The sequence below is a fragment of the Canis lupus genome, chromosome 17 (assembly GCF_003254725.2).
Source record: "Canis lupus dingo isolate Sandy chromosome 17, ASM325472v2, whole genome shotgun sequence".
Lineage (NCBI taxonomy): Eukaryota > Metazoa > Chordata > Mammalia > Carnivora > Canidae > Canis > Canis lupus.
The window spans coordinates 34,388,721-34,415,216 of NC_064259.1; the positions used below are offsets into that span (position 1 = coordinate 34,388,721).

At 54.8% G+C, this 26,496-nt stretch overlaps 1 protein-coding gene and 1 long non-coding RNA gene across 6 annotated transcripts; one reads left to right on the top strand and one right to left on the bottom strand.

The window, feature by feature from the left end:
• On the top strand, positions 1–17,422 carry LOC112664454 (uncharacterized). The gene is made up of 4 exons (XR_003139721.3): positions 1–158; positions 9,257–9,432; positions 11,738–11,870; positions 16,098–17,422. It is a non-coding gene; the product is annotated as an uncharacterized LOC112664454 (long non-coding RNA).
• Positions 11,980–24,902, bottom strand: ARID5A (AT-rich interaction domain 5A). 5 transcript variants are annotated; one of them, XM_025454042.3, is made up of 7 exons: positions 24,793–24,902; positions 17,420–17,535; positions 15,378–15,516; positions 14,968–15,020; positions 14,378–14,475; positions 14,008–14,167; positions 11,980–13,600 (listed from the first exon to the last, which is right to left on the bottom strand). In XM_025454042.3, the coding sequence occupies exons 1-7, from the start codon at positions 24,794–24,796 to the stop codon at positions 12,362–12,364; spliced, it is 1,809 nt and encodes a 602-aa protein (XP_025309827.1). In that variant the 5' UTR covers positions 24,797–24,902; the 3' UTR covers positions 11,980–12,361. The 5 variants fall into 5 exon arrangements, with proteins under 5 accessions (XP_025309827.1, XP_025309826.1, XP_025309830.1 ...); XM_025454041.3 differs by lacking the exon at positions 24,793–24,902 and adding an exon at positions 20,972–22,297; XM_025454045.3 differs by lacking the exons at positions 14,968–15,020; positions 15,378–15,516.
• Between the last annotated feature and the right edge of the window lie 1,594 nt (positions 24,903–26,496).

Here is a 26,496-nt window from a genome sequence, read left to right on the forward strand (position 1 = left end):
GTTTGACCTTTTCTAGAATGTTAGTTAGTTGGACTCATATAGTATATAGCCTTTTCAGACCGGTGATTCTTTCACTTAGAAATGTGTGTTTAAGAGAGGATTTGATTTGGGGAAGACAAAATATCGACAGCTTCTGTCAGGAATTTTGAGCATTTAAGGTAGGATCATGGATTATTAAAAAATAATACTTGGCTACCACACTTTTTTAAAAGTTTATTTATTAACCTTCTGTTTGTGTATTTAACTCAGACCTCTATAAACCATTATATCATTTATCATCACCTTCCCTCGTCCCTCCTGCAGGTCAATGGAAATCTGCTGTCCTAGGGAGGACCCATCTTATATCTATCTCCTTCCCTCCCTCCATCCCTCTTTCTCTTCCTCAGTACCCTCTCCTTCCCCCCCTCTCTCTTTTTCTTCCCCTCCCCTTTTCTCCCTCTTTCTTTTTCTCTCTCTGGTTTAGATTCCAAATTCCACTGTGTCTGATTTGGCTTTGCTTTGCTTTCTATACAAGCACAGGTTTGTGTGTTTGTTTTTTAAAGATTTATTTTAGAGAGGGAAAGAGAGTGCAAGCGGGAGGGGCACAGAGAGAATCCTAAGCAGACTCCACACTGAGTGTGGAGCCCAACGCAGGGCCAATCCCAGGACCCTGAGATCACAACCTGAGCTGAAACCAAGAGTCAGATGCTTAACTTACCACACCACCCAGCTGCCCTAAGCAAGATTTGACAAGGTCCAAGATTGGGGCAAAAAAGCCTACAAAGACTACCTTATAAATTCTAGGTGTTGTTTGCATATGATTGATGACTAGGCTTTTCCTAGAGAAGAGTAGTCAGGTCTCCTTGGTCCCAGTTCTTTTTTATTAGAGCAAATGAGAAAGAGCGGCACACACTTGAGCATGGGAGCAAGAGAATCTTAAGGAGGCTCCATGCCCAGCATAGACCCAAGATTGTGATGTGAGCCAAAAATCAAGAGTCCAATGCTTAGCCAACTGAGTCACCAGAGTACCCTTTGGTCCCAGTTCTTGAATGTAGCTCAACACTAAGCATATTACGGAAAACTCTGGAGTGATTCAGATTCTCCACTACTTGGCAAGACTTCCTCCACTTAGTACAAATCAAAGAGGCCTAACTTACTGGACAGAGTCCTTCACTTATCTGTGAAATGGAAGCCCAGGAACTTTGAGCTCCTTACCTTCAGGGTGTGTTTTGGCAAAAGTGATGGCCACGAAAGACCAATTTCCTTGTCTTGGCCATTTCCTTGTTAGGCTAACCTGTTAGGTGGCCCAGCTCAACACAAGGCCCAGGGAGTCCTCTCAGTTATTACTGACTTGGCAGGGAGACGAGACTCAGCCCAACTCCATTGATGTGGGTCTGCTGCCTGGGACCTGTGGCTACAGTCTCTGGACATTCACCATAAAGGACACCTGAATGCTGGTGGTGGTCAAGTGGCAGGTAGCAGAAATTGCTTCTGTAAGGTTTATAACCAAAGAGGGATTTATGGGGAGGATTCTGGGAATTCCCTCAGACTCCAAGAAAGATTTGGGATCCCCCAAGACATGCAGGTCATCCCTGGAACATAGCCATGACCCTGACTCAGCTCCATTAGTCCAATTAGACAGTGTCTGGCCCTGGCAGGGGGATAGATAGTGTTGGACCATTCTGGAGATGGCTATGGGCTGTCATTTACAACTACACAAATGCCAGCCACCAAAAGAAGCAAAGTCCAAGATCAAGGTCTAGTAGGGTTTGTTTCTGATGAAGCCTCTCTTCCTGGTATACAGATGGCTGTTTTTTTCCTAAATCCTCAAAAGGCCCTTATAAGAGGGCAGTTGGAGCTCTCTTATGTCTCTTCTTATAAGGACAGCACTCATATTGGACTATGACCCTTATGACCTCATTTAACTTTAATTACCTCCTTAAAGGCCCTACCTCCAAATACAATCATATTAGGAGTTCAAGCTTTAACATGAATTTGGAGGGAACACAGTTGAGTCCGTGCCAGATCTCAATGGCCAGAGCTGGATGATGGCTCCAGCTGCCAGGAGGCTGGGAAATGGGGAAACCAAACTGTTATGATTGGGTTACATTAATCATGTCCCATGAAACAAACAAACAAAATACCACAAACTGGGTGCCTTGTAAACAGCAAAAATTTATTTCGCACAGTTCTGCAGTCTGAGAAATCCAAGATTCCAGTGCCAGCGATTCAGTGTTTGATGAGAGCTTGCTTCCCAGGCTGGCTTTTTGCTGTTTCCTCACATGGGAAAGGGGCAAGGGAGCTTTCCTGGGCCTCTTGTATAAGCAAGGGGTCTCTGCACACATGACCTAATCACCTCCCAAGGGTCCCATCTCAACACCATTGTATGGTACATTCGATTTTCAACATAGGAATTTTTTCAGCATTCAGACCATAGCAGTTCCCTCGTGGAGTCCCTCAAGTCGTAGAATAAGGGACTGAAGGTAGACAGAAAGTGGCAAATCCTGCCAACAAATGGAGACTGGAGGAACAGAGAAGGCTTCAGTGTGGCCAGGTCAGCCTTAAAATCTCCCTGTGGCTTCTTGTTTTATTCTTATTTTATCCTTGACTCACAGTCCCTGCTCCCTCCAGCTTCAAAAGTTTTAACCATTGGTCCAGGAGCAGAGGTTGATTCCGGGGCAGGAAATGAGGATTTTAGAGAGAAAAACTTCAGAAGTAGGTGAAGCCCAACCAAACTTCCTCCTTTCTCTGAGGCAGGGAGTGAGTCTGGCTAAATTCTAAGGTGTGGCGCTGCCCCGGGGTGCTGGAGGTCTGGCTTCTGACACATAGACCCAGGTCAGGACCGTCCAAGGAGTGCAATGACAGGAGCTGGAATTTTCAAGGACGGAGATTTTATGACTTACCTCACGGTTGTTTTAGCTCCCCAGTGAAGGGGGTGGGGGAATGATGGGGAAGTCCCTTTTTGTTGCTGGTAATGTACCCCTAGTGGTTGGAGTATGTGTATTACAAGCGTAGAGGTAAAGGAGATGGTTATAGTGGGCAAAATGTTGTGGTAATTGATGAGTTTTATGGGTAGATCCCTTGTGATGAAATGTTAAGAGTAATGGATAGATATATTTATAAGGTTCCTATTCAGGGTGCCTTTGGAACTGGGTGTGGCACAATGTGGGTTAGGTTGAGTAGCAACTTCAAAAAGCAGTTATGGGTTGTGCCTCCCTTCTATTTTTCCTGAAACTTTAATAAAATCTTACTACTATTCCTGCCTAGTCGCGCGTGTGTGTGTGTGTATGTGTGCATGTGTATGTATGTGTAAAGGGGGGATGAGAAGGGGTTTGGCCCATATTTCTGAAGCAATAGTTAAAGGTGGGTTCTTTTTTATTTTATTTTTTTTTAATTTTATTTATTTATGATAGTCACACAGAGAGAGAGAGAGAGAGAGAGAGGCAGAGACACAGGCAGAGGGAGAAGCAGGCTCCATGCACCGGGAGCCTGACGTGGGATTCGATCCCGGGTCTCCAGGATCGCGCCCTGGGCCAAAGGCAGGCGCCAAACCGCTGCGCCACCCAGGGATCCCTGAAAAAAAAAATTTTTTTTAAGATTTTATTTATTTATTCATGAGAGAGAGAGAGGTAGAGACATAGGCAAGGGAGAAGCAGGCTCCCTGTGGGGAACCCGATGCGGGACTTGATCCTAAGACCCCAGGATCATGACCTGAGCTGAAGGCAAACACTCAACCATGAAGCCGCTCAGGCACTCCCATCATATGCCCTCCTTAATGCCCATCACCCAGTTACCCCATCCCCCAACCCTCCTCCCCTCCAGCAACCCTCAGTTTGTTTCCTATGATTAAGAGTCTCTAATGGTTTGTCTCCCTCTCTGGTTTTGTCTTGTTTTATTTTTTCCTCCCTTCCCCTATGATCCTCTGTTTTGTTTCTTAAATTCCACATGAGTGAGATCATATGGTAATTGTCTCTTTCTGACTGACTTATTTCACTTAGCATAATATCCTCTAGTTCCACCCATGTCGTTGCATTGGAAGATTTCATCTTTTTGATGGCTGAGTAGCATTCCATTGTATACGTGTACCACATCTTTTTTTTTAAGGTTTTATTTATTTATGAGAGATATAGAGAGAGAAGCAGAGACATAAGCAGAGGGAGAAGCAGGCTCCCCAAAGGGAGCCTGTCATAGGACTTGATCCCAGAACCCTGGGATGACGACCTGAGCCAAAGGCAGACACTCAACCATTCAGTCACGTAGGTGCCCCTATACCACTTCTTCTTTATCCATTCATCTGTCAATGGACATCTTGGCTCTTTCCATATTTTGGATATTCTGGACATTGCTGATATAAACATTGAGGTGCAGGTGCCCCTTTGGATCACTACGTTTGTATCTTTGGAGTAAATCCCTAGTAGTGCAATTACTGGGTCATAGGGAAGCTCTATTTTCAACTTTCTAAGGAACTTCCATACTGTTTTCCAGAGTGGCTGCACCAGCTTGCATTCCCATCAACAGTGTAAAAGGGTTTCCCTTTCTCCATATCCTCACCAACACCTGTCCTTTCCTGACTTGTTAATTTTAGCCAATCTGATCGGTGTGAGGTGGTATCTCATTGTGGTTTTGATTTCTATTTCCCTGATGCCAAGTGATGTTGAGCATATTCTTCATGTGTCTTTTGGCCACTTTTATGTCTTCTTGGAAAAATGTCCATGTCTTCTGCCCACTTCTTGATTGGATTATTTGTTCTTTGGGTATTGAGTTTGATAAGTTCTTTATAGATCGTGGATACTAGCCCTTTATCTGATGAGGCATTTGCAAATACCTTCTTGTCAAGGGTGGGTTCTCTCCCTTCTCCAAAGCCAGGAAAGGAACTGGCCAAGGTCATTTGGGAAGAGCTATTTCTTTCTCTCCAGGGCCACCAGCATTTGGGGCTGATGAGGTGAGGAACAGTTCTCTAGAAATAATCTGGGAATGGCTCCTGAGTAAGTCCTTTGGGAACCAGTAAGAGGCAGCTGAGGAACATTTTGAAGGAGGGTGTTTCTGATAATAATTGGGGTAAAATATAAGGTGAGTCTAGGACACCTGTCCTATGGGCTAGGTAGAACTGGGGATTGGTAGTGAGGAGAACACAGTGACTGCCTTTAGGGAGCCTATAGGGTGGGGGGTAGGGCGCAGACTCTAATAGGTCCAGCAGTGGCAGGATAGGAGAAGCTATGGGTGCTATGGGGGCACATGGGATGGGCATCTGAGCCAGTAAGGCTCTGGGAGGATAACTTCTGGATGAGTCTAGAACAGTGGGAACAGTGTAGAGAATTTCTTCAGGTAGATGTTTTCTGTGCTTTCAGAGCTGAGGGAGGGCCACACATGCTGGGAGCCCAGGTGGTACCTCAGGGCTTAGCCCAGAGGCTAGACATTCAGGGTTTATTCTGAGGGCAGAAGAGGGCCACAGGCAAGTTTATGCAAGGGATGAGCTGACCAGAGTTGGAATTTGGAATGATTCTTTTATGGATCATCTACTGATTTCTGCCTTACCCAAGGCCATAGGCTCTACCTCCAAAGCCCTGCAGTTACTCCACAAATGACACTAGAATTGCTCTCCTCTACTTTACACTTGGAGTTCATCATCTCTCTCCACACGGCTACACGGCCCCTCTCCACCGGGTAGGGTAAAGCAGCCTACTCGGATTTTTCCCAAGAAGCTGCTTCCCTGGATAGTAACAACTACCCAGGCATTCAACTCAGTAGCTTATGTGCAAGTGACATCGAAAGCAGGCTTCTCGGATTGGGCTCCCTGGCCCAAGGCCTTTTGCCCCATGCTCCTTGCTCATGTGCCTAGGGCCTGCAGCTGAGATGTGACACTAAATTAGCCCATAATCAGGCATAGAGAGAGAAAGATGAGAATGGCAACTCTGTGAAAGGTGAGCGTCTTCTACTTCCTAGGTCCTTGGCAGACATTACTAATCAACTGCATCACTTTCACAGAGTCAACCCAAAGCTGAGGCAACTGGGAGCAGTGAGAATTGGTGGTGGTGGTGGGCGGGGGGGGGGGGGGGGGGGGGGGGGGTGGCTGATTTATTATTCTTGACCCAGGCCTGGAGGGGATCCAAAGGTCTGGGTGGCTCTGAGTCAGAAGCCAGGCAGGAGAGCAGGCAGTAAGCATGCAAGCTAGAATTTCAAAAGCCCTGAGGTAAAGGGCAGGTCAGGGAGTGGTCAGGCTAGCCAAGCAGAACTGCAGAGAAGGAGGCGATGATTCACATGCATCCAGAACTTTACAAAGCACTTTCACTAAATGCCCACAACTCTTGAGGTAATTACTCACTTCCGTAATACAGATGAGGAAATAGAGGCCCAGTGACACGTATTTGCCTGATGTCACCATTGGCAGCTGCTGTTCTGGTCTACCTGGAGGACACACTTCCTCTGAACTGGTGCCTCAGGGACATAGTTAAGCACAAGATAGAAGATCAGATTTTCCTCAAAATTATTCTTTGAGGTGAGGCCCACTAGGAGGGATAGCATCTGAAGCTGAGCCAGATGGTCAGGGGTCCTGAGTGATGAGAAAGGGGCCAGGAGCATTTGCTGATTCCTGAAGGGATGTGAATACTCTCATTTTGGCCTACTTCAAGCTGCCAGAGTGGCGTCGTTGAATTTGGAATTGGAAAGAGAGGAGCCAGGAGGAGGCAGCTCCAGCTCCTGGATGGCAGTGCCCCTGAGAGGGAGGGCTGCATGGCTGCTGCCCCCATGTGTGGTTGTTCAGCTCTCCCTGGGGTCTGTGAGCCCCACAGGCTCTTTCCTGCCTGGGTGGGAGTTTCTTGTTGTTGCTTGCAAGAATAAAGAGCCTAAAAACCCTCACTGAACCTGTGGGGGCGCCTGGCACAGGCCTTGTGTTTCTGGCTTCCAGTTCCTTGACTTTTCCTCCCCACCCTGCTGCTCCTTCAAGGGGTGCCAAGCAGGGACCCTGGAGATGGTTGGAAGCCTCCCAGGGAGGGCTTGAGGGTGGGACTGGTGGTGCAGCCACCCTTCTAAGACCCTTGCCCGGAGCCCCTTCCCTTCCTGTGGGGGCCTCATAACCAGGCTGGGCAGGGGCTGCCACTTGCTGTGCGCAGATGAGAACTGGCTTTCCAGGAATAGCCAGGGGCCCGAAGGAGCGGGGAATGTCCTCTCAGCCCCAGGAGTGTGTTCGGGGGGCGGTCACCTGCCTTTCATCGGTCAACAGACCAGACCCTCTCTGCATCTCATTCTGGGTCACAGAACAGAGCTGGAAGTGACCGTACTCATTTCACAGATGCACAGGTGTGGTCCAGGGAGAGGCAGAGGCTCAGGGGTCTGGCAGGATGGGGACCCACGCCCGTGCCCTGTCCAGCGCACCACGGCCTGCCCCTGCTGGCCCGTGCATCAGGGGACAGTCGCCACAACCTGACTCTGCCTTGCCCTCCTGTCTGAAAGCCCTGTTGAGTTTCCCAGCAGCAACGTTCTTGGAGTCCTTTGCTTAGGAAACTGATCTTGAGGTAACAAAGAACGAAAGCTGCCGCCTAGTGGCCGTGCAGTGGCAGCACTTTGGCTTGAATGGTGGGAATGCTGTGGGGTGGAGTCAGCAGAGGGGGACGGGGTGGAGACCCGGTGGCCTGGCTGGAGCTGGGTCCCTTGGGGTTGAGGACAAGCGGGCCTGGGGGGTGGGTGCTGTAGTGAAGGAGCAAGTAGATCGTCCACAGGGCAGCAGTAGCCACTACCGAGCTCCAGGAAATGGCCTCACAAGGCCAGAAATTCTGATTTTTTTTTTTTAAGATTTTATTTATTAGAGACACAGAGAGACAGAGACAGAGAGAGAGAGAGAGAGACAGGCAGGCAGAGGGAGAAGCAGGCTCCATGCAGGGAGCCCGAGGACATGGGACTCGACCTGTGACTCCAGGATCAGGCCCTGGGCTGAAGGCGGCACTAAACCGCTGAGCCACTGGGGCTGCCCAGAAATTCTGATTTTTAAAGAGACCCATATCCAAAATTTTCTTGAAATCAAGTGAAATCAAAATCAAGTGAAATCTCTTGATTTTTAAACGCTGGGAACTAGTTACAAAAACTTTTTTTTTTTTTAAATGATAGGGGTCAAGCAAACCAAACACATCTTCAGGCTGCTATCTGCAGCCTCTGATCTTGAACTTAAATGGATATCTCTTCCCTGGGGGGCTTCCCCTGCCAGTGCTGTGCCCACCCAGAGATGCTGCTCCTCCAGTGTGGGACACTTGACACTCCCCTGGGAGTCCTGAGCGAACCCCTGCTTCCAGACCCTGTGGCTCCCTGCTGAGAAGGAGCCCCTGACTCGGGTCCTGGCTGCAGTCTTTCCTCCCTGTCCTCAATTCTTGATCTTGAAGACTCAGAGGTAGGCCTTGCCCTTGCCCCAAACTACTGCTGTGCGCTTGTGCTGATTTCAAAGCTTCCTACACCCTGGCCTCGTCCCCTCCCTCAGTACATGTTGCCATCCCATCAGCTCACCTGGACATGTTAGTTTTAGCTGCCTCCTCATCCTCCCTCAGAGGCCACCAGGATCTATGATCCATTGGTCCCACCTGTCCTAGGTCCCTCACTCCCCCTTTCCCTGACTTCTGCTCTGTGGCCCCTCCATCCTGATCACTCTTGCTCAGCGGACTCTGGGTGTGGCTCTCACTCACATGGGACCCAGCCTCCCCCCCCACTCCAACTCCCACCTCCGCAGCCAGTCCCCCCAGGTGACAGGGAGGCCACCTCACTGCTGCTAGTTCCACAGACACTCCTGCCACTAGCCTCTTTTGGGTGGGAACCTGGGGCTTTCCAGAAGCCCCATGGCCCTGCCCTGTGTAGCCTTGCCACCTCCTTGGAGATCTCTAGTTGCCAGTCTCCCTCCTCAGACCTCCAACACCACCCCCCTTCCCCAGTGCCCGTGCTCCCTAGGAGAACGAAAGCACACGCCAGAGGTGTCCACAGCCTCCACCCACTCCAGATCTGTGCCCCAGCATGCTGCCTGTCTCTGTAGGTGGGCTCCCTACCACCCCCACCCCCTAGCACCTTGTCCCACTCAGAAACCACAGGCCTCTTGTGAGAGCCAGAGACCAGGACCCTTCTCTGCTCCAGCTCGCTCTGAGACCCAGAATCTTCTATACATCCAGCCTCAGCCACCTGTTGGACCCCATCTCTCCCCCAGCTCACTCTGCTTCAACCCCAGAGGTCTTCTAGTTCCTCAGACACACGTGCCCACTCCCACCCAAGGCTGTGATCCTCCCAGTTCCCTCTGCTCTCCCCCCAGGAGCTGCATCGCTCTGTCACTTCCTCCAGCCACTGGTCAGATGCCACTTTCTACTGAGACCTCCTGACCACTCTGTTTACAGCTGTGCACCCCAGACATGGATGGTCGTGATGGCAGCCCAACGTTGTGAATGTACTCAATGCCACAGAACTGTATGCTTACAGATGGCTAAAATGGTAAACGTTATACTGTTATATTTTACCACAAAAACAAACTGTACACTCCACTCCCAGCCCTATTTTCCTCCCTGCACTTAACTCCTCTGTATTTTATTCATTATATTCCCCTTGTAGAATGTCAGCTCCATGAAGGCAGGGGCCTGAATGCTTTATCCACTGATGTGTCCATCCCAACACCTAAAACAGTGCCTGGCACCAACCAGGAATAGACACTCAGTGTCTGTCAAATGCCTGACACATGGCCTTCTACTTAAACGGTCACCAGGAAAAGGGGCTGGGATTGTAGGGATATCCCTTTTAGGGTCACCTCCACTCACTGCCACCGTCATTCCTATTTTAGTATACATGCTACTAAAGCAAGCACTCGCCGCCATCCTCAACAGCCTGAAGGCCAGTTTGAAAGGGATCTTCAAAATGGTCCTGAAACAGGGTTTATGCCCCACACATTGGTTCTGGCCAGTCCTTCTGGCCTGTGGGTCCCCAAGGCAGAGTCAGGGACTGTCAGTGCCCCCAGAAGCACGTGCAGGATGCCCTTGCAAGGAGTCAGACAGTCCTGTGAGCCATGTCTGAAGCTAACAGAGCCCTCAGAGCTGTTTCCTCATTTGTAAACCAGGACAGTACCTTCCCTGGGAATTGGGAGGGGCGAGTGAGAAAAATCATATACAGTGGCTCACGGGAAATGCAGGGCACAGAGCTTTTCCAGGAAGCATGCCCATATTAAGCCCTGGGGATCTGCTGACACCCAAGCAAGGGCCACAGCCTCCTGCTCAGGGACCAACTCAGGAAGCAGCCGTCCCACAAGGAAAGGTGTAGTCCCCAGAGCAGCCTCCAGAGGGCACCACATCACAGCTCTGAACCTTCTGTGCTCAAGTTCTGGCGCCAGCCTCGCACCTCCCACTGCTGTGCCAGAGCCAGGTCTCTGTGGCTTCGCGGATCCCAGCGACGCGGTCCCATCTCAGGCAGGACCCTGCACACAACCAGTAGCCTTCGCCTCCCCTTAACCCAGGGGAATCTGACCCCACAGCCTGCAGCCCAGCCCCCAGGGCACTTGCAGGGAGGGTAGCAGAATTCAACCCTTCACCCCTCCTTGTCCACCACTGCGACTCCAGAAGCCTGGAGAGAGAGGCAGCGTGTGGGTGCATATGTGAAGTAGGGCCTCTGGAGGTCAGGCAGCTACTCAGGCTGGTATCTGACATTGCCCAGGACGGAGGTGGGGAATTGGGAGACCCCCTGCAGAGCCAAGAGTGAGGACCACCACCCTCTGGCTACCCCATCGCTGGTCCCAGCTTGGAGGGCAGCTATCTGGCCTGTGCCCATCTGAGCTCCCCCTCCACAGGCAGCTTCTAGAATTGGAGGCTGGAGGCAAGAGGAGGCTGGAAAGGATGCCTTTAGCCTGGGTAGCCCATCCCCTGGTGCCAGAGATGTTATGTGTGCCCTGGTCTAGGGTCATCACACTCAGTGGTGGCACTGGGCAAACAGAACCCAGCCCTGGCCTCAGCCTACTCATCTATTAACTAAGTGGGGAGAGGGGGGTGTCATCACACTAGATTGCCCGTCCCACAGCCTGAGCTCCTGAGTATCCCAGAAGGCAGGGCAAGTTCCAGTGGTGGAGGTCCAAGGCCACTGTTGACCAATCCAAGGCTGGAAGTTGGGGGCCTGGCCCCACCCTACTACCCTGCATCCAAAAGCAGCACTGCTGTTGTAGTAACAAGTGTGAAGCTCTGCAGGCCACCATACCTGGGGTCAGAGAACAGGCAGCCTGGGAAGGGGAGGGAGGCCTCTAAAAGGCCCCCCCCCTCCTTCCTACAAGACAGATGGCCCTCATTGCTCCCCTTTAGGAGCCTTTAGGAAGGAGGGTGTTAGGCTGCAAGGGTTTGAGCAAGCCCTCAGAGCAAAACCATGTCTGAGAACACAGATGCCCAGACCAAGATCCCGGCCACTTTACTCCCCTCACTCTGGGTGCCTACCCCCGTCCGGAACCTCCTGGCCCACCCCTGTGCAGCAGGCCAGGGGCAGTGGGATGGGGGCTTCAGCAGCAAACCCTGTAAGTCCATCACCAGGACAGACCAATTCAGGTTCCCTGCTTATACCCTCTGCCCCCAGGGGGGCTGCTAACAGTCGCAGGGCTCATCCTACTGTTCAATTTGGGATCCTGTGGCTTAGCTCTGAATACTGGAGTTACACCCAAGTGCCTACCTAACTGCTCTGCTGCTGATTTGCTGGGGGAACCAGGGCAAGTCACCAGGCCTCAGACCCCCACCTATGTAAAGAGCAAGGTAACGGGTAACTACTTGGTCCACAGACCTGAGACTACGAAAGTAGAAGGCACAGGACAAGTGTCACAGTCCGCTGACATATGAACAAGAGGCTGAGTTCTGCTTTGAGTCCTGCTCTTCAGTGGGAGTGGGGGCATTTCAGATCTGACTGGATGCAAGGTAGGTCTCCCTTTGGCTCCCCCACCCATGCCACTGGTGCCCCACCTGAGAGCACACCCCAGCCTCACCTGCCCGTGAAGGTCCACACCACACACACCTCAGGGCTGAGTGGATTCACATTGGTCTTTTATTGGATTTTCCATGGGCAGCCTGGACACCTCAAGCTGCTAACCAGCTCCTCAGCCCTTCGGCACGTTCCTGGCTTCTGCTCTGGGGACCTAGCTGGGAGCTGCCAGCCAGGCACCGTCTTCTCCCAAGGCCCTGCCACAACTGGGGCTCCAGGCTTGGGTTGCTTCCTTGAGACAAACCCAGTTTTCCCACTGCCTCCCTCTTTATGCCAGGCTGCCCAGACAGGGGCACGTTCCTGCATTGGGGACAGCCAAGCTCTCCTGGGGAACAGGCTCCAGCCCAGACCCCTGGCAGTGCCTACTCATCTCAGGCCACTTCAGACCCCGCACAGCATAGCACAGCACAGCACTGCAAGCTCCAACCTAAAGCTTGGTGTTGAGGTGGAAAAAGTGGGGTGCTGCATAGGTTGTGGCAGGTGGCACATGCCATGCAGACGAGGCTGGGCAAAGTCTGTGGCGAAGGGCACTGTCAAAGGATGACGGGGGGAAGTGCATCAGACCTGTGGCCATGGGTGAGGGCCCTGTAGTGGCCAGGAAGTGGGCCGGGAAGGCAGGGATGACCAGGGGGCTGAAGGGGAGAGTGGCCTGGCCCTTTAAGTGGTCCGGGGTGCCAGCAAAGTTCAGTGGGCACCGCAGCATGGTGCCCCTGTAGGCCTCAGGGAGGGCAGGCCCCAGCGCTGGGCCCAGCAGGCAGGACACGGCCACACCAGACCCCATAGATTTGGCCCCACACTCCTTGGCGTCCACCTCCTTAAGAAAGGGAGACACTGCCCGCAGTTTTTTGCCACCATGGGCAAAGCCCTCTTCTTCCAGGCTGCGCTTGGTACCCAGGCCGGGGCTGCTAGGGAAGGTAGACAGGGGAACAGGGCTCTCAGCAGGGGCCTTGGCCATCGGGGACACCCAGCAGGCTTTGGGCTTGGGGTAGGGGCTGCCTTTTCTAGAGCTGCCTTTATGGAATGCAGACGGGCGGTTGGCATCCCCGCCCCACACCAGCTGGGGCTCTTTGACTGCCAGGCCTTCCTCTTTGCCAGGGGGCCCCAATAGCACCCCATCTTTAAAATTGGGGAAGAAGTCCCGGGGGTGCTGGCTGACGGGCTTCAGCACCTCAGTGGGGTATGCGTGGAAACAGCCAGTGAAGATGGGGGCTGGTAGGCGGGGACCCACTTGAGCCTCCTCCCTGAGGCTGCCACCAGGGGCCTGTAACCCCTCCGGAGGGGTTAGCCGGTGCCTGGAGTTCTCAGCTGGCTTTCCTGGGCTCTGAGGACTTTCCGACAGGAGAATGGCAGGGGATGCCTGGGGGTCCCCATTAGGGCTGCCTACCCCGTGGCGACAGCCCTCCTCCTGGCACTGCAAGGCCTCTGCCTTGCTCACTTGGGCCAGGAGCTTCTTTTTGGCCAGTGGTGACATGATGCCATGTGTTCCTTTGCAGTAGAAGCTGGACAGGAGCCGCTTGTAGGCCTCAGGGCAGCCGCTGGCACCCCCAAAGGGTGGAGAGGGCCCCAGGGCCGGGCCTGGCTGTTCTGGGCCCTCCCTGGGGGCCTCCTGGTTGGGAAGCCGTGCCAGGTCAGGGGCAGCATCTGTTTTCATCTTTCCTGGCACCATCTGGAAGGAGAAAAGGCCATGCCTCAGGGCTGGATGTGCGAGCTGTGTATCCTGACCTAGGGACCCCATGGCAGCAGGGGCACAGAGGTATTCCCAAGAGCCTCTGCTAGCCCTTCCAGCGCCTTTGTGGAAGGTTTTCCAAAGGTATCCCGTCCTCTGAATGGACGCAGCCTGGTACCAGGACATGGGGCCTGGTGACTGTGGGGCAGACTGGAGTTTAGACCTGACATGGCCCCTCATTTGACCCTACACAACCATTACCCCGGAAAGCCCCCTCCCCTGCCACCCCAGGTCTGCCCCTCAGAGCGTGTTCTCGGTATTCTGGGCAAGGAGTTCTGTGCCTTGGCAAGGGCAGGGGGAGGAAGGCCCAGGGTCAGCTGGTGGCCCCAGGCAGGCACAGAGCTCACCTGATCCAACCGCTTCTCTTCCTTGGCCTTCTTCGGCTTCTCAGTGGTCCCATCATCCCCCCGAGGCTCCTTAGCCATCTTGTATTGCTTCCTGGGCTTGGAAGGGGGCAGTGGCTTGTCGTCCTCCCCCTTCAGGTGCCGCACATATGGGAGCACCAGCCTGAGGAGGAGCAGAGCGTGTCCACCGGGAGGCCGGCCTGGCCCACTTGCCACCAGGGCCGCGCCCTTCCCCACGTCATCCAGGAGGCCTGCAGCAGGCCAGCCACCCCACAGGGCTCTGGGTGGTGAGGAGCACAGCGCACCCCTCGGGCACCCCACTCCTGGCCCCACTGCGGCTGTGCCCCACCCTGAGGTCTCACCCCGGCCGTACCTCTCGTAGTGGCGGCGTGTGCAGGTGGCTGCGCTGGTGCTGCCCGGGCTGCCCCCCAGCTCGTCATACACGTTCTTCCAGAGGCGGCGGCCGGTCACCTGCAAGGGCACCACGTGAGTGCATGGTAGGCACACGCCGCCCAGGTGGTGGGGTCCCTGCCACTCCAGGTCCCCACTTGGCAAGGCTGGGGGCAAGGACCGCAGTTTGGCACCTGCCTCTCTGGCAGCAGCAGTGGGGAGACTGGAGGGGGCTCCCTGGCCACTAGCCAGTCCTCCGGCCCCAGGGGCCACTGCCTGACTGCTGGCCCGGGCAGTGTTCCCAGCTTGGGGAGCATGGGGAAGACAGAACAGATGGGAAGACAGGAAAACCTGCTTGAAGCAGCAAAGTACCAGTGGGCCAGGCAGGCCCTCCTCCCCACAGCATGCAGGAGAGCTGGGGAAGCGGCAGGCTCTGGGACCCTGCCTCTTCCTCCTGTCTGGTAGTGAGGACAGCGCTGTCCCCAGACAAGGCTCTTCCTCCCCAGGTCCCCACAGGGTAGTGGGGACGGGCTGCAGGATGCAACATGCTGAGGACTGAGATACCCTCCTTACCATCTCATAGGCCCCCAGCTTCTCCACTGCTTTGTAGATTTTCCACAGGTTAACTAGAGAAGAGAGAGGGCAGGGCCCCCATCAGTCTCTGCGGAAGGAAGGGGCAGCCAGCAGCCCATCCCCGTGGACCTGTCAGGCAGGCACAGAACCAACACACACCCAGACAGGGCCATGGCAACGGGTGGCTAGGCCAGGCCCTAAGCACTGGGGGCCCAGTGGCCAGTGAGGACAGAAGTCCGGCCCCACCCACTGCAGCCCTGTGCCTGGGGTGGGGGGTGCCCTTTCTGTGTGCAAGCCCTGTGGGCTGGCATCGCCCAGGGTTGCCCAGAGTGGAGGTGCCTGCATGACACCCTGCCTGGATGGAATCCCCTGCCGGGCTCCCCCTCCCTGCCTGCAACCCAGGGACGCACTCTGCTTGAAGCCGAGATGGGGCACCCTCTCGATGGGCGTGTGTCGCTCCTTCATGAACTTGTAGAGGCTGACCAGGAAGGCCTGCTCCTCCTCCCGCTCCTGGTCCTCCTCCCGCTCCCCGCCTGCCTCGGGGGAGTCCTGGGGAAAGAACAGGAGGCATTGGGATGAGCCCCCAGTTGGTGGGTGGCTGGGGACAGACGGAACCACTGCCTGCTGGGGAAGGAGGTATGTGGTCCCCGACCCCAGGCTCCCGTGGGAGGGAGCAGGCCCCCAGCACCCAGTTGACAGCTCTGGGCTGGAGTGACTGTTTCTGGCACCAGAGAGGTAGTTGTCAGCTGTTAGTGCCCAGGACGCCAGCTCAGGGTCCATGGAAATGGCTCCAGAGACGGCCATAGGAGCAGCCCTGCGGCTTCTCCAGGCCTCTCTCCAGGCACAGATCACTTCTCTGTCTTGCTCTAGATTTGTTATGTCTGCATCTCAGCTCATCTACTAGACTGTGAGCTCTTGGTGGCGGGCTCAGCATCCCTAGGCCTCCTAGGGACCCCTGTGGCGAAAGCCAAGGAAACAAAGGTGCTTGGTGTTTTCTGGTACGTCAGGGTCCTGTGTCCACCAAGTTCAGAGCCGCCAGTCTGCATGCTGAATTCAGGGTGCTGAAGCCCTATCCTGGGTTCCTGACTCATTTCTGTCAGATGCTCAGGACTTTTGGTTTCTGCTTCCAGAGGGACCGTTTCTGCTGGTGCTATGCATTTGGTTGGTGGCTCAGGGTGGAAGAGTGTGGCTGAGCTGGAGCTCGGGGCTCAGGTCCTGGATGAGGAGGCCCCAAACACCAAGGATGGAAACCAACTGATCTAAGAACAGTAAAGAGAGCTGTGCACCCAAAATATTCGATTCGAGTACAATTTTCTGACACTGAATAAGACCGTTGATAACAAATGGCACACGAACTAACACATCACCTAAGAAACTGTGACATACCCGGGCCCGAGGCAGCTGTTCTCATGCAGGCCCCGGGTGAAGGTGCTCTCAAGGCCTTGGAGTGAATGTGCTCTTCCACACAAGCTGTTAAAAAACTGTCACCATTTCCAACTACTCTTCTACGTGAGTTGGGATTTTCACTCCAGACTGTGCCACCAAAGCAAATGACCAAAAGGAGTGGGTGTTGAGGCCAATGCTCCACAATGTCACCCATGGCTCCCTCTCAGTCTACACTCACCAATGGCCTCAGTGATCTCACTGAGTGACTCTGGCATCCCTGTAAACCTGGGAGGGATGTGTGGATGTACATGTAGTTTACATCCTAAAATAGTGCTTTTGTCTGTTTTATTCATCAGGGCTCTGGGCAAATCACTTGATAAAAGGGTTCTGCTAGAAAAACTAAGCCTGGGGATCCCTGGGTGGCGCAGCGGTTTGGCGCCTGCCTTTGGCCCAGGGCGCGATCCTGGAGACCCAGGATCGAATCCCACGTCGGGCTCCCGGTGCATGGAGCCTGCTTCTCCCTCTGCCTGTGTCTCTGCCTCTCTCTCTCTCTCTCTCTGTGTGACTATCATAAAAAAAAAAAAAAAAAAAAATTAAAAAAAGAAAAACTAAGCCTGAAGGGCAGCCCCAGTGGCGCAGCGGTTTAGCGCCGCCTGCAGCCCAGGGCGTGATCCTGGAGACCCTGGATCAAGTCCCACGTCAGGCTCTCTGTATGGTGCCTGCTTCTCCCTCTGCCTGTGTCTCTGCCCCCGCCCCCCTCTCTCTCGGTCTCTATGAATAAATAAATAAAATCTTTAAAAAAAAAAAAAAAAAAGAAAGAAAGAAAAACTAAGCCTGAAACCCCTGCCACAGGTGACGGGCGGGTCCTCTGGTCCCTGGCTCCCAGCTCCCACACCTCCCTGGATACAGGCGCGAGACTGTAGGGTTGGGCCCCTCTCCTGGCTCTGCAGGCTGGAGGGCAGGGAATACACCCTCTGGAGAGCTTGGGGAGTCCCCAAGTTTACCTGGGAAACTGTGCACAGGGGAGGGGGGAGGGACAGGGTAGAGGCCCCCGGGGGTTACTCACCTCCAGATGGATGGGGCTCTGGCTCCTGCTCTGCTCACCATCAGGTTGAGGGGACACAGATGGGTCTAGGGGATCACCCTCCTCTGACTGCTTCCTTTTCCCTTTGATAGGGGGTGCTGCAAGGAGAGGAACAAAGCGGAGGGGAGAGGGGAAGAGGAAGGAGAGAGAGAGAAAGAGAGCACTTGAGATGCAGGCCTGAAGAACAGGCAGTGAGGAGAGGTCCTCCAGGAGCAGGGAGCAGCAGCAGATCCTCCTACCCCCATCTGAACCTGCCAGGTGGGAAGTGAGTTCTTCCTTCCGCGCTGCGTCTTCTGCCCCCTGGTCCCTGACTGCATGCAGGCTGGCCCTCCACACGCACCTATGGATGCACCCTGGTGGCCAACTCTGTTCTCCCTCCTCTCTGCCAGGCTCACCCCCAGATGGACCCCACGCCCGCTACTGTTCCTTTCTCTGTTCCAGTCAGCTTCCCACACCTTTGAAGGAAACCCTAAACAACCCCGGAGTCAAGTCAGAGGAGGATAAGGTTGGGGCTGTGGTGCTCAGGGAAATCCTGTCTCCAAAACCTGCCCCACATTCAGGCATAAAGTTTTCACAGCATCTCAGCCTAACTGGGAAAGCTGCCGAGGTTCCTATGTTTGTGAGTCCAAGAGCACCACAGAGGGTGCTTGGATGCTCTAGAAATAATCGAGAAGACTATAAGCTCCTGCTTCTGAAATATCTGACCTTTCTCTGAGCACCTGCAGAGTTCTAACTGGCCCTAATGAGGTCACTGGCTCCTGTCACCTGCAAGGGTCTGCAGACGCTTCAGGTCTCACCTGACAAGCCACTTCCTCTGGGTGGCCTTTCTCAGTCCCCAGCCAAGCACAGCACTCTGCTTCTCTTGTCACCCTGAGCTACTCCCAGCCACCCAGACTCAACTGCTCACTGCACATGAGGCTTCCTGAAGGTTCAGTGAGGCCTCCAGCACCCCACACAGTAGATGCCAGATTTCAGGGAAAGGGAGAGAGTCACAACAACCTGCTTGGGGAGGGAGGAGCCATGGGCTGGATTTTACGAAAGGCAGCCATGAGTGGATGGTTGCAAAAACATAACATCCATATCCCTGCAAAAACGACTAGAACATCAGAACATGCCTCAGACCCCCTCACAGGCTGGCAGGGCATCTGAGCTCAGGAGCCCATGTCTTTTGATCACCCTTTCTTTCTGTCTAACCTGCCTTTCTTTTTTGTTAGTCTAGGATGAACTGTCCCATTTTCTTGGTTCTTTCCAACTCAGGAAATCCTTACTGCGGGGCACCTCTGAGATTCTCCTAGAGAGAAAAAGAATCTCCATAGCAATGATAAACCCATCCCAGCATGACCCATGAGGCCTCAGGCTAGTGTCTCCTTCAGCAGTTGCTCGCAAGCATTACCATTACCGCAGCAAGCACTGGGCTTGTGTCTACTCACTCCTGCTGTGTGGGTCCCTGGCTCTTCCATGTATGTTCTCCTATTTAGTCCCAGAAGGGATCTCATTTTAAAGAGGGGGAAACTGAAGCCAGAGAACCTAGGATGGTTGTCTCCCTAGGAGACCAGGTCTATCAAACCACCAGCCCAAGAGGCCCGGCCTCACCGCCACTATGGCTGCTGGTGTTACCAACATCATTTGCAAGCCTTGACGAAGAGTCCAAATAAGCCTGGAAGAGAAACCAATGTTAAGCCTTGTCAAAAAGAAAGACACGGGGGCCTTCCTCTCAGGCTGGTTTCTCACCAATCAAGACATGGTCCATTTCCAGAAATAACTAGGTGTTAACAACTGACTGCCCTACCCAGCCCAGCAGGCTGATGCCTTTCCTACTGAGTTCTTGGGTGACTCTGTACCTCAGTCTTCCCTTCTGTGAAATGGGAGTGAAAGACCCTTGAATCCTTTGCTCACTGTCTCCGAATTCGTGAAGTCTTCCAGGTCTCTGGGGCGCACCCGCTTCCACCAGCTCTTCTGTTTGCCCCCCCTGCCCTCTCCACCTGTTTTCACTTCCTCTCTGCCTTCTTTCCTGCAGGCTTGGCTTTTCAGCCTCAAAGGACTCTCTACTCTGAGTCCCTCCCTGTGGTGTTACTGGGCCTTCTCACTGGAGCCTTCCTGCACACTTGCTATGTGTCTCTGGCAAGTTGCTGCCCTTGGCCTCGGCCTCAGAAGAATAGGTGATAGGAGCAGGGCCCATTAGGATCACCAGGGAGCATTCTAAAGGTAGTGATGACCATGTTCCCCAGCCCCAGTTTGATTTAAAGTTCTGCAAGGGCGTCAGAGTTTAAAGCTCCCAAGTGGATCTCAAAGGGTAGCCAGTTTGAGAGCCACTGGGCCAGAGGACCTCTATCCCGTCTGCTTGGTTCCAGAGTTGGTAAGCTCTGCCACACTGAGGGAAAACCTCCTGGAGTCAGGCACTCGGGTTACCTGGAAAGGAGGTCACCAATCTGAGCTGTTTAACCCCAGACAGGAAAAGGATCAGAGCTCTTGCCTAGAGCCACAAAGGGAAACACTCTCTTTATCTTTGCGTCCAGCTGAGTCCCCAAATGAACTCACCCTCCATTCTCTCCCAGCCAGGCTAGCAGCCTCTCTGCCCTGGCAGGGCCTCCTGGACCCCCACTTCCACAGCCTTAGCTGAAGGAGAGCCCCCTCTTTCTACAGGGTGCCCTCTGTCCTATCCCTGGATCCCCTAAGCTCTCCCTTCCCCAGTCATTTGTAGATCAGGTTCCAGATAATCTTCATTTGGAGAAGGGGTCTGCTAGGAAAACTAAGTCTGAAACCCCTGCCACAGGTGACAGACGGGTCCCCCTGCCTGCCAGGCTCCCAGCTCCCATACCTTCCAATGCAGCTGACACAGGACTGGGCCACCCTCCTGGCTCTGCAAAGGGAGGGAAGGGGCTTGGGGACCAGTGATCCCAATCTCCCAGCCACATCCAGGCGGCAGAAGCAGGAGTCCCACTTGCTGGGACCCTTCCTGACTGCTGCCCAGGAGCTACTGAGTTACTTACTGTCCTGCTTTGGCCACAAAGCCTCAGGTGGCCTATTGTAATGGGGAGGTGGATCCATTTTTCAAAAAGAAAACCTCTCCTTGCCAAAGGAACATCATCCAGACATGGGTCTTTCCATCCAGGAAGCAATAATGACAATAATGGTGATTATTATTTAATTGTTTACTCTGAACACATCTGGAATCTCTAAGGTATGAAGTAGAGATCTAATCCCCCCAATGGTTAGGTGGTCCCAGTATTGTCTGAGTGATACCCTTCCCCCAATGATCTGAAATGCTACTCTCCTCACAATCCAAAAGCTTATAAGGAACACATTTGAAACTATTTCTGGACTTTTCTACTCAGTTTCCTTCACTGTGGAATGCCAGCACTGGGGCCCACTGTCTTAATTGTGAAACGACTTACTCTCCGGAGGGCAAGTCCCCCATCATTAGTCTTTTAAAATAATTTTATCTGAACTTCAGGATAATTTTATCACATTCCCTTAAAAAAGAAAACAAACTACTGGGGTTTGGGTTGAATTGCATTTAAATTTAGAAATTACTTTGAGGAGAAGTAACACCTTTCCGATAGGGCATCTGCCTTTTTCAGGACCACACTGTCTCCAACATTCAGTTCTCCCTCTGCTGGCCCCAGATGCTCCTTCTTACAAGTCCCGTGTGTTTCCTGTTAAGCTCATTCCTCAGGTTTTGCGCAGCTAGATAACAGTGTGAGAAAAGCTTTGGTAACCTTGGGTAGGATTTCGCTCCACAGTTGCTGCTGTCTCCTCCTGCCGCTGTAGAAAGAGGACAGGGGGCTGCTGGTTGGGCCAGGATATGAGCCCCTGGACCCTCGTGACCAAGTGCCTCACTGGGCAGTGAGGAGGGGGTGGCAGAGTGCTGGGTGGGAGGACTGTCCAAGGCCCATCTGGTGCTAGCAACCCGAGTCTGCTTAACCCCATAGCCCCAAGGTCCTGAAAACCACAGCAGTGAAGAGGTCAGTACCAGTCACTAACTCCAAAAGATGATGCTCCCTGAAGGCTACTTGTTCTCAAGCCATTCCCTACTTCCCTCTCCATACTATACACTCCAACTCCAGTCAGTGTTCTGGTGGGCCCAGGACTAGGCATTTTTGGACTCTGCTTCACTGAACCTTCCCAGCTCCCCAGTGGATGCTATCTCCCCCTTTTCACAGATACAATCCCTGAAGATCCCAGAGCTTTAAGTAAGTGTCCTGAGGTCACTCAGCCTCCTACTGGCAAAGCTGGGATTCAGAACCAAAGCAGTCTGCCTGTCCCAAGACTCTGAACCCTGAGATCTAGGGTTTTTCATGGAAGCAGGGAGACCCCAAGCTCCATATCTGCTCAAAGGGTGTGGGCTTGCTTCTTGCCCCAGTGGGTCTGCAGTCTCCCATCACACCACTCCTGTTCATCTGCGAAAAAGAGTCTGCCTCCACTGATGAGCTGGAATCAGGTAAGAGCCGGGCAGGAGAGATGGGAATCGGCTCTGACTCCAAAGAGGTGCATGTTTCATCAAGTCAGCCACTGCTTCCCCATCCACAGGTGGGGGTGCTAGACCCCCATGGGTCCAATGTTCTAAGCAGAACAAAGTGAGAAACAAGTCTTCCCACGTGGGCCACAGCCAAGTGTGTGCACACACAGTCCTCATGGTGAGATCTGAGGTCTGCTAGTCCTGCTCACTCCCCTCGGGGTCTCACGGTGCTGTGGGGCTGGGAACAGGTGCTCCATAAACAGCCGCAGGGATGCAGTATGAGCCACTTGAGGGGCTTGGGCTGTTACTAGTTCAAGGCCATAGAGCCTGTCAGAGACCTAGTGCCAGACTGCACCGCCTGTATCTATCTCCTTCGTGCTCTCGCTCTCTCTCTACTCTTGCTCTCTCCACTCTCTCTCTCTCTCCCTCCTATTCCCTCTCCCTCCGTCCCTCCCTCTCTCCTCCCCCCTCCTCCCACGGCCAGCCCCGCCCCATTCACCCTTGGTGTGATGGGAAGGAAGCAACACTTCCTTTCATGAAAAGTCACCCACTGGGAGCCCTGCGTCAATTACGACAATAATGGTAACAGCCGTCTCAATAACAAGCAGCAGGAACGGCCCCACCTCGCCCGAGGTTGTTGGCTTAAGTTTCTCTTAGTTTGAGCTGGAGCTGAAACAAAGACAGCCTTTGAGGCGGCCAGTCCACTCTGTGGCCCAGGAGCCGGCTGCCTGGCAAAGTGTCGGTGTGGAGCTCTCTCCAGTGGGCAATCTGGGGAGGGAGGGCCTGCCAAGGGCTGTGCTCCCGCCCGCGCTGAGGGCAGACGAGCTGGACATGGGACCCCTGGAGGCACGGGGGTCGGGGGGAGGGTGTGTGGGGGAACGACTGCCACAGCCCTGCCTCAGTTTCTCAGCTGGGGCCTGGGGGAAAACAGGGTTTGAGAGTAGCTGGGGCCAAGATGAGAGTCTTGAGAGAAAGACCAAGAGGTAGGTGGCATGGGGGCTCCAACTCCTAACCCCACGGGAAGTCTGTCCCTCCTTAGCCAGCTCTGATGTGTCCTAAAGACCCTATTCCAGAACTAGGCTCAATCCCACTGTCCTGCCTCTGCAAGTCTGGGTGGTATCTGAAAACAGTAACAGTTCCACCAGTGGACGGTTTCCTATGTCCCCATGAACTAACTACCTTTCAAGTTCCCAATCCGCCCAGGGAGAAACCAGGCTCCGGGGCTTGTCTAAGACGTGGCCCCCGAGTAGAGACTCAGCCCGGATGGGAGGAAGGTTGCCTAACCCCTGCCTGGGGCGCTCCGGGGCCTGCTGCTTTTCCACCCCCCTCCCACCCCCCACCCCCACCCGGAGACTCCAGGGGCCTAACAGGGAGTGTGGGCAGTTACCTGGCCAGTTCACCACCAGGTAACAGAAAAGCAAGGGGGAGGGGAGAGGCGTTGGCGGCCGGCCTCTCCTTCACCGCCGGACCTCACTCTAAGCCTCAGTTTCTCTGACTGTTTATCAAAAACGAGGGCCTGAAGCTCTGCGGTCCTTTCCACCTCTGCCAGGCCACGTTCTGGTCGCGGGCGGGTCCCCAGGGCTCTGGGGGAGTCTGGGACTCCACTCCGGGGGCCTGACCTCTAGGCACCGGCTCTCACCCCTCTTTTGCCCCGCCGGCATGTAGGCGCAGAAACGCTGACGGCCCAACAGCGGCCCTGCGGAGGGGGCGAGGGGCACCTGCTACCCTCCCCGTGGCCCCGCGGGCTCCTCCCGGCCGGCGGGCCGCCCGCACACAAAGGCCCGCGCCGAGCCGAGCCCCGGGACCCGCACCCTGAGCCCCCGCGGTGCGGCGCGTGGAGAGCCCCGGCGCCCCCTCCACGTCGGCGGCGCTGGGGGGCGGGCGTGGGTACGTGGACCCCGGCCGAGGGCGCCCCCGCGACCCTGCGCAGCGCCCGAGACGCGGCCGCCCCGAGCTCCGGCCGAGCGCGAAGCCCGGAGTCCCTCCCGGCGCCCCCCCGCCCCCCCCCCCCCGGCGCTCCGGGGCCGCCGCCCGGTCCCTCCCGGAGACTCGAGGAAAGGGAAGAAAAACACAAGAAATAAGGCGACAGCGAAGAGGGGAGCGTCTGTCCTTCCTGCCGGGGGGCAGGAGACGATGCACGGGAGACCAGAGTGAGAGAGAACACGGAGAGGAAAAAAGAAAAGGGAAGAGGAAAGAGAAAGAGAAAGGGTAGGGGCGGGGGGCCGGCAGCCGCCGACGCATCAGAACGCCCCTCTGCTGAAAGAGGAACCGCGGATTCTTCAAAGTGCATTGAGCAAGTTCTTCAAAACCCGCGCAGAGTCACTTTCAGGAAACGGCGGCCGCAGTGGAAAGCGCCGCGCGCCCAGGGACCCCGGTGCCTCTTCTCGGCGGCGCCGGCAGTTCTGAGAACCGCGGGCTGTGCCGGGCGGGGGGGCGGGGGCCGGGGGGCGGGGGGCGGCGGGGGCTGGGCGCGGAGACGGCTGCGGACGGCCTGTCACAACAAATTAGCTGAGACCAGCTCGAGATTGAAACCACAGCAGGAAGTGGGATGACAGAACCGAACAGGACTTGGTAAATTTCAGCCAGAAGACGACGAAAAGAGTTTCGAGATAAACGTCCGGGAAGCCCCTGGCCGCCAAAACTTTTCGTCTCGGCTTTTTTCGAAGAGTGCGCGCCGCCACCCAGCCTCACCCCTCCCGCGCGGGGCGCAGGGCGCAGGGCGCCCCCAGGCCGGGCCGGGTCGTCGGCGCCTTCGCCCGGAGTCCCCCCCGGCCCCGCTCCGCCCCTCCCGGCGGCCCCGACGGCCACGAGGGCCCGGGGGGGACCCGGCAGGGCAACCTGGCCCCCCCCGCGGGGTCGCCAGCCCCGTCCCGGGACATGCCACGGAGCCGCTTACCCATGGCCCGGCAAGGTCCCGCGGCGCCCGCCCGAAGCCCTCCGCGCGCCCAGCTGTCCGACCCCGCGCTCTCCGCGCAACTGGCCCGCGGCGCCGCGAGCCTGCCGCCTCCCCGCAGCCCCGCCCCGCCCCGCCCCGCCCGGGCCCCGCCCCGCCCCGCCCCCGCCCCCGCCCCCGCCCCGCTCCGGGCCCGGGTTGGTGGGTCCGATCCTTCCGCGCGGGGCGGAGGCCGCCCCCTGAGCCCGGGGGCTTCTGGGAGTTGTAGTGCGCTTTCCGCATCCCCGGACTTAGAGACCTAGGTACCAGCTGTAGTAGGTTCTTCGCCCACAAGGGCTGAGGCAGGACCCCCCCGCCCCCCCGCCCGGGAGTCACTGCTGCCTGTGCCTCAGGGGGCAAAACTAGGCTTGGAAAGTTTCTCCTTGCTCGTCGGTAGGGCCCTGGGGCTGAGTGGGGTGAGCAAAATGCTTCTGACTTGGACTTGAACTAGGTCATGGACATTTTCCAACTTCTACCCAGACCCACACAGAAGTAGAGGTGGTGGGTGGGAGCTAAAGAAGCCTCCCAACCCAATCTAGCAAGTCCTTCGGTCAAAGTTCTGTGGGGTCGCAGAAACACTTGGGGCAGGAAGCCTGCCCACTGCGGCCAATGTCCATAGATGTCGCAAGGACAGAGACTGGCAGCTAGGAAGCATTCCAACGAGGGGCCATGACCCCTGCTTGGGGAGCCGGGTGAGGCTAGGGTGGAGTGGGCACTGGATCTGCTGCTGAGGCAGCTGTGACAGCTCCCCCCGTAGGGAGGAATAACTTGACCAGGTACGCAGCACAGAAGAGGACACTGAGGCTTGCCTTTGCAAGCCCAAGGTCTCACAGCATCCTTCGCGACAGCCAAAAGGTGGGAACCACCATGGACATGGACAGATGAGTAGATAAACTGTGGTATGTCCACATAATGGAGTATCATTCAGTCTTAAAAAGGAAGGAAATTAATTTTTAGAATATTTTATTTATTCATGAGAGACACACAGAGAGAGGCAGGCTCCCTGCAGGGAGCCTGATGCAGGACTCAATCCCAGAACCCCAGGATCATGCCCTGAGCTGAAGGCAGACACTGAGCCACCCAGGTGCCTCAAAAGGAAGGAAATTCTGACATGTGCTGCAAGGATGATCCTCAAAGACATTACGGTCAGTGAAGGAAGTCCAACACAAAAGGACAAATATATGCTATCTTCCACTTATATGAGTCCAGTTCATAGAGACAAATACTAGAATGGTGGCTGCCTGAGGCTGGGGGGAGGGAGAAATGGGGAGTTAGTGTTTAATAAGTAACAGAATTTCAGTTTTGCAAGATGAAAAAGTAGCAACGGAGGGTGGCCTGAATGTACTTAATGCCACTGAAATGTATGCTTAAAAATGGTTACAATGGGGATCCCTGGGTGGCGCAGTGGTTTGGCACCTGCCTTTGGCCCAGGGCGCGATCCTGGAGATCCAGGATCGAATCCCATGTCGGGCTCCCGGTGCATGGAGCCTGCTTCTCCCTCTGCCTATGTCTCTGCCTCTGTATGTGTGTGTGACTGTCATAAATAAATAAAAAATTTTTTAAAATGGCTACAATGGTAAATTTTATGTATATTTTACCATAATTTCAAAAAATGAGGCTAAGGTCTCAACACCTGACTAGCTAGGACTCTAACACTGTTCCTAACAC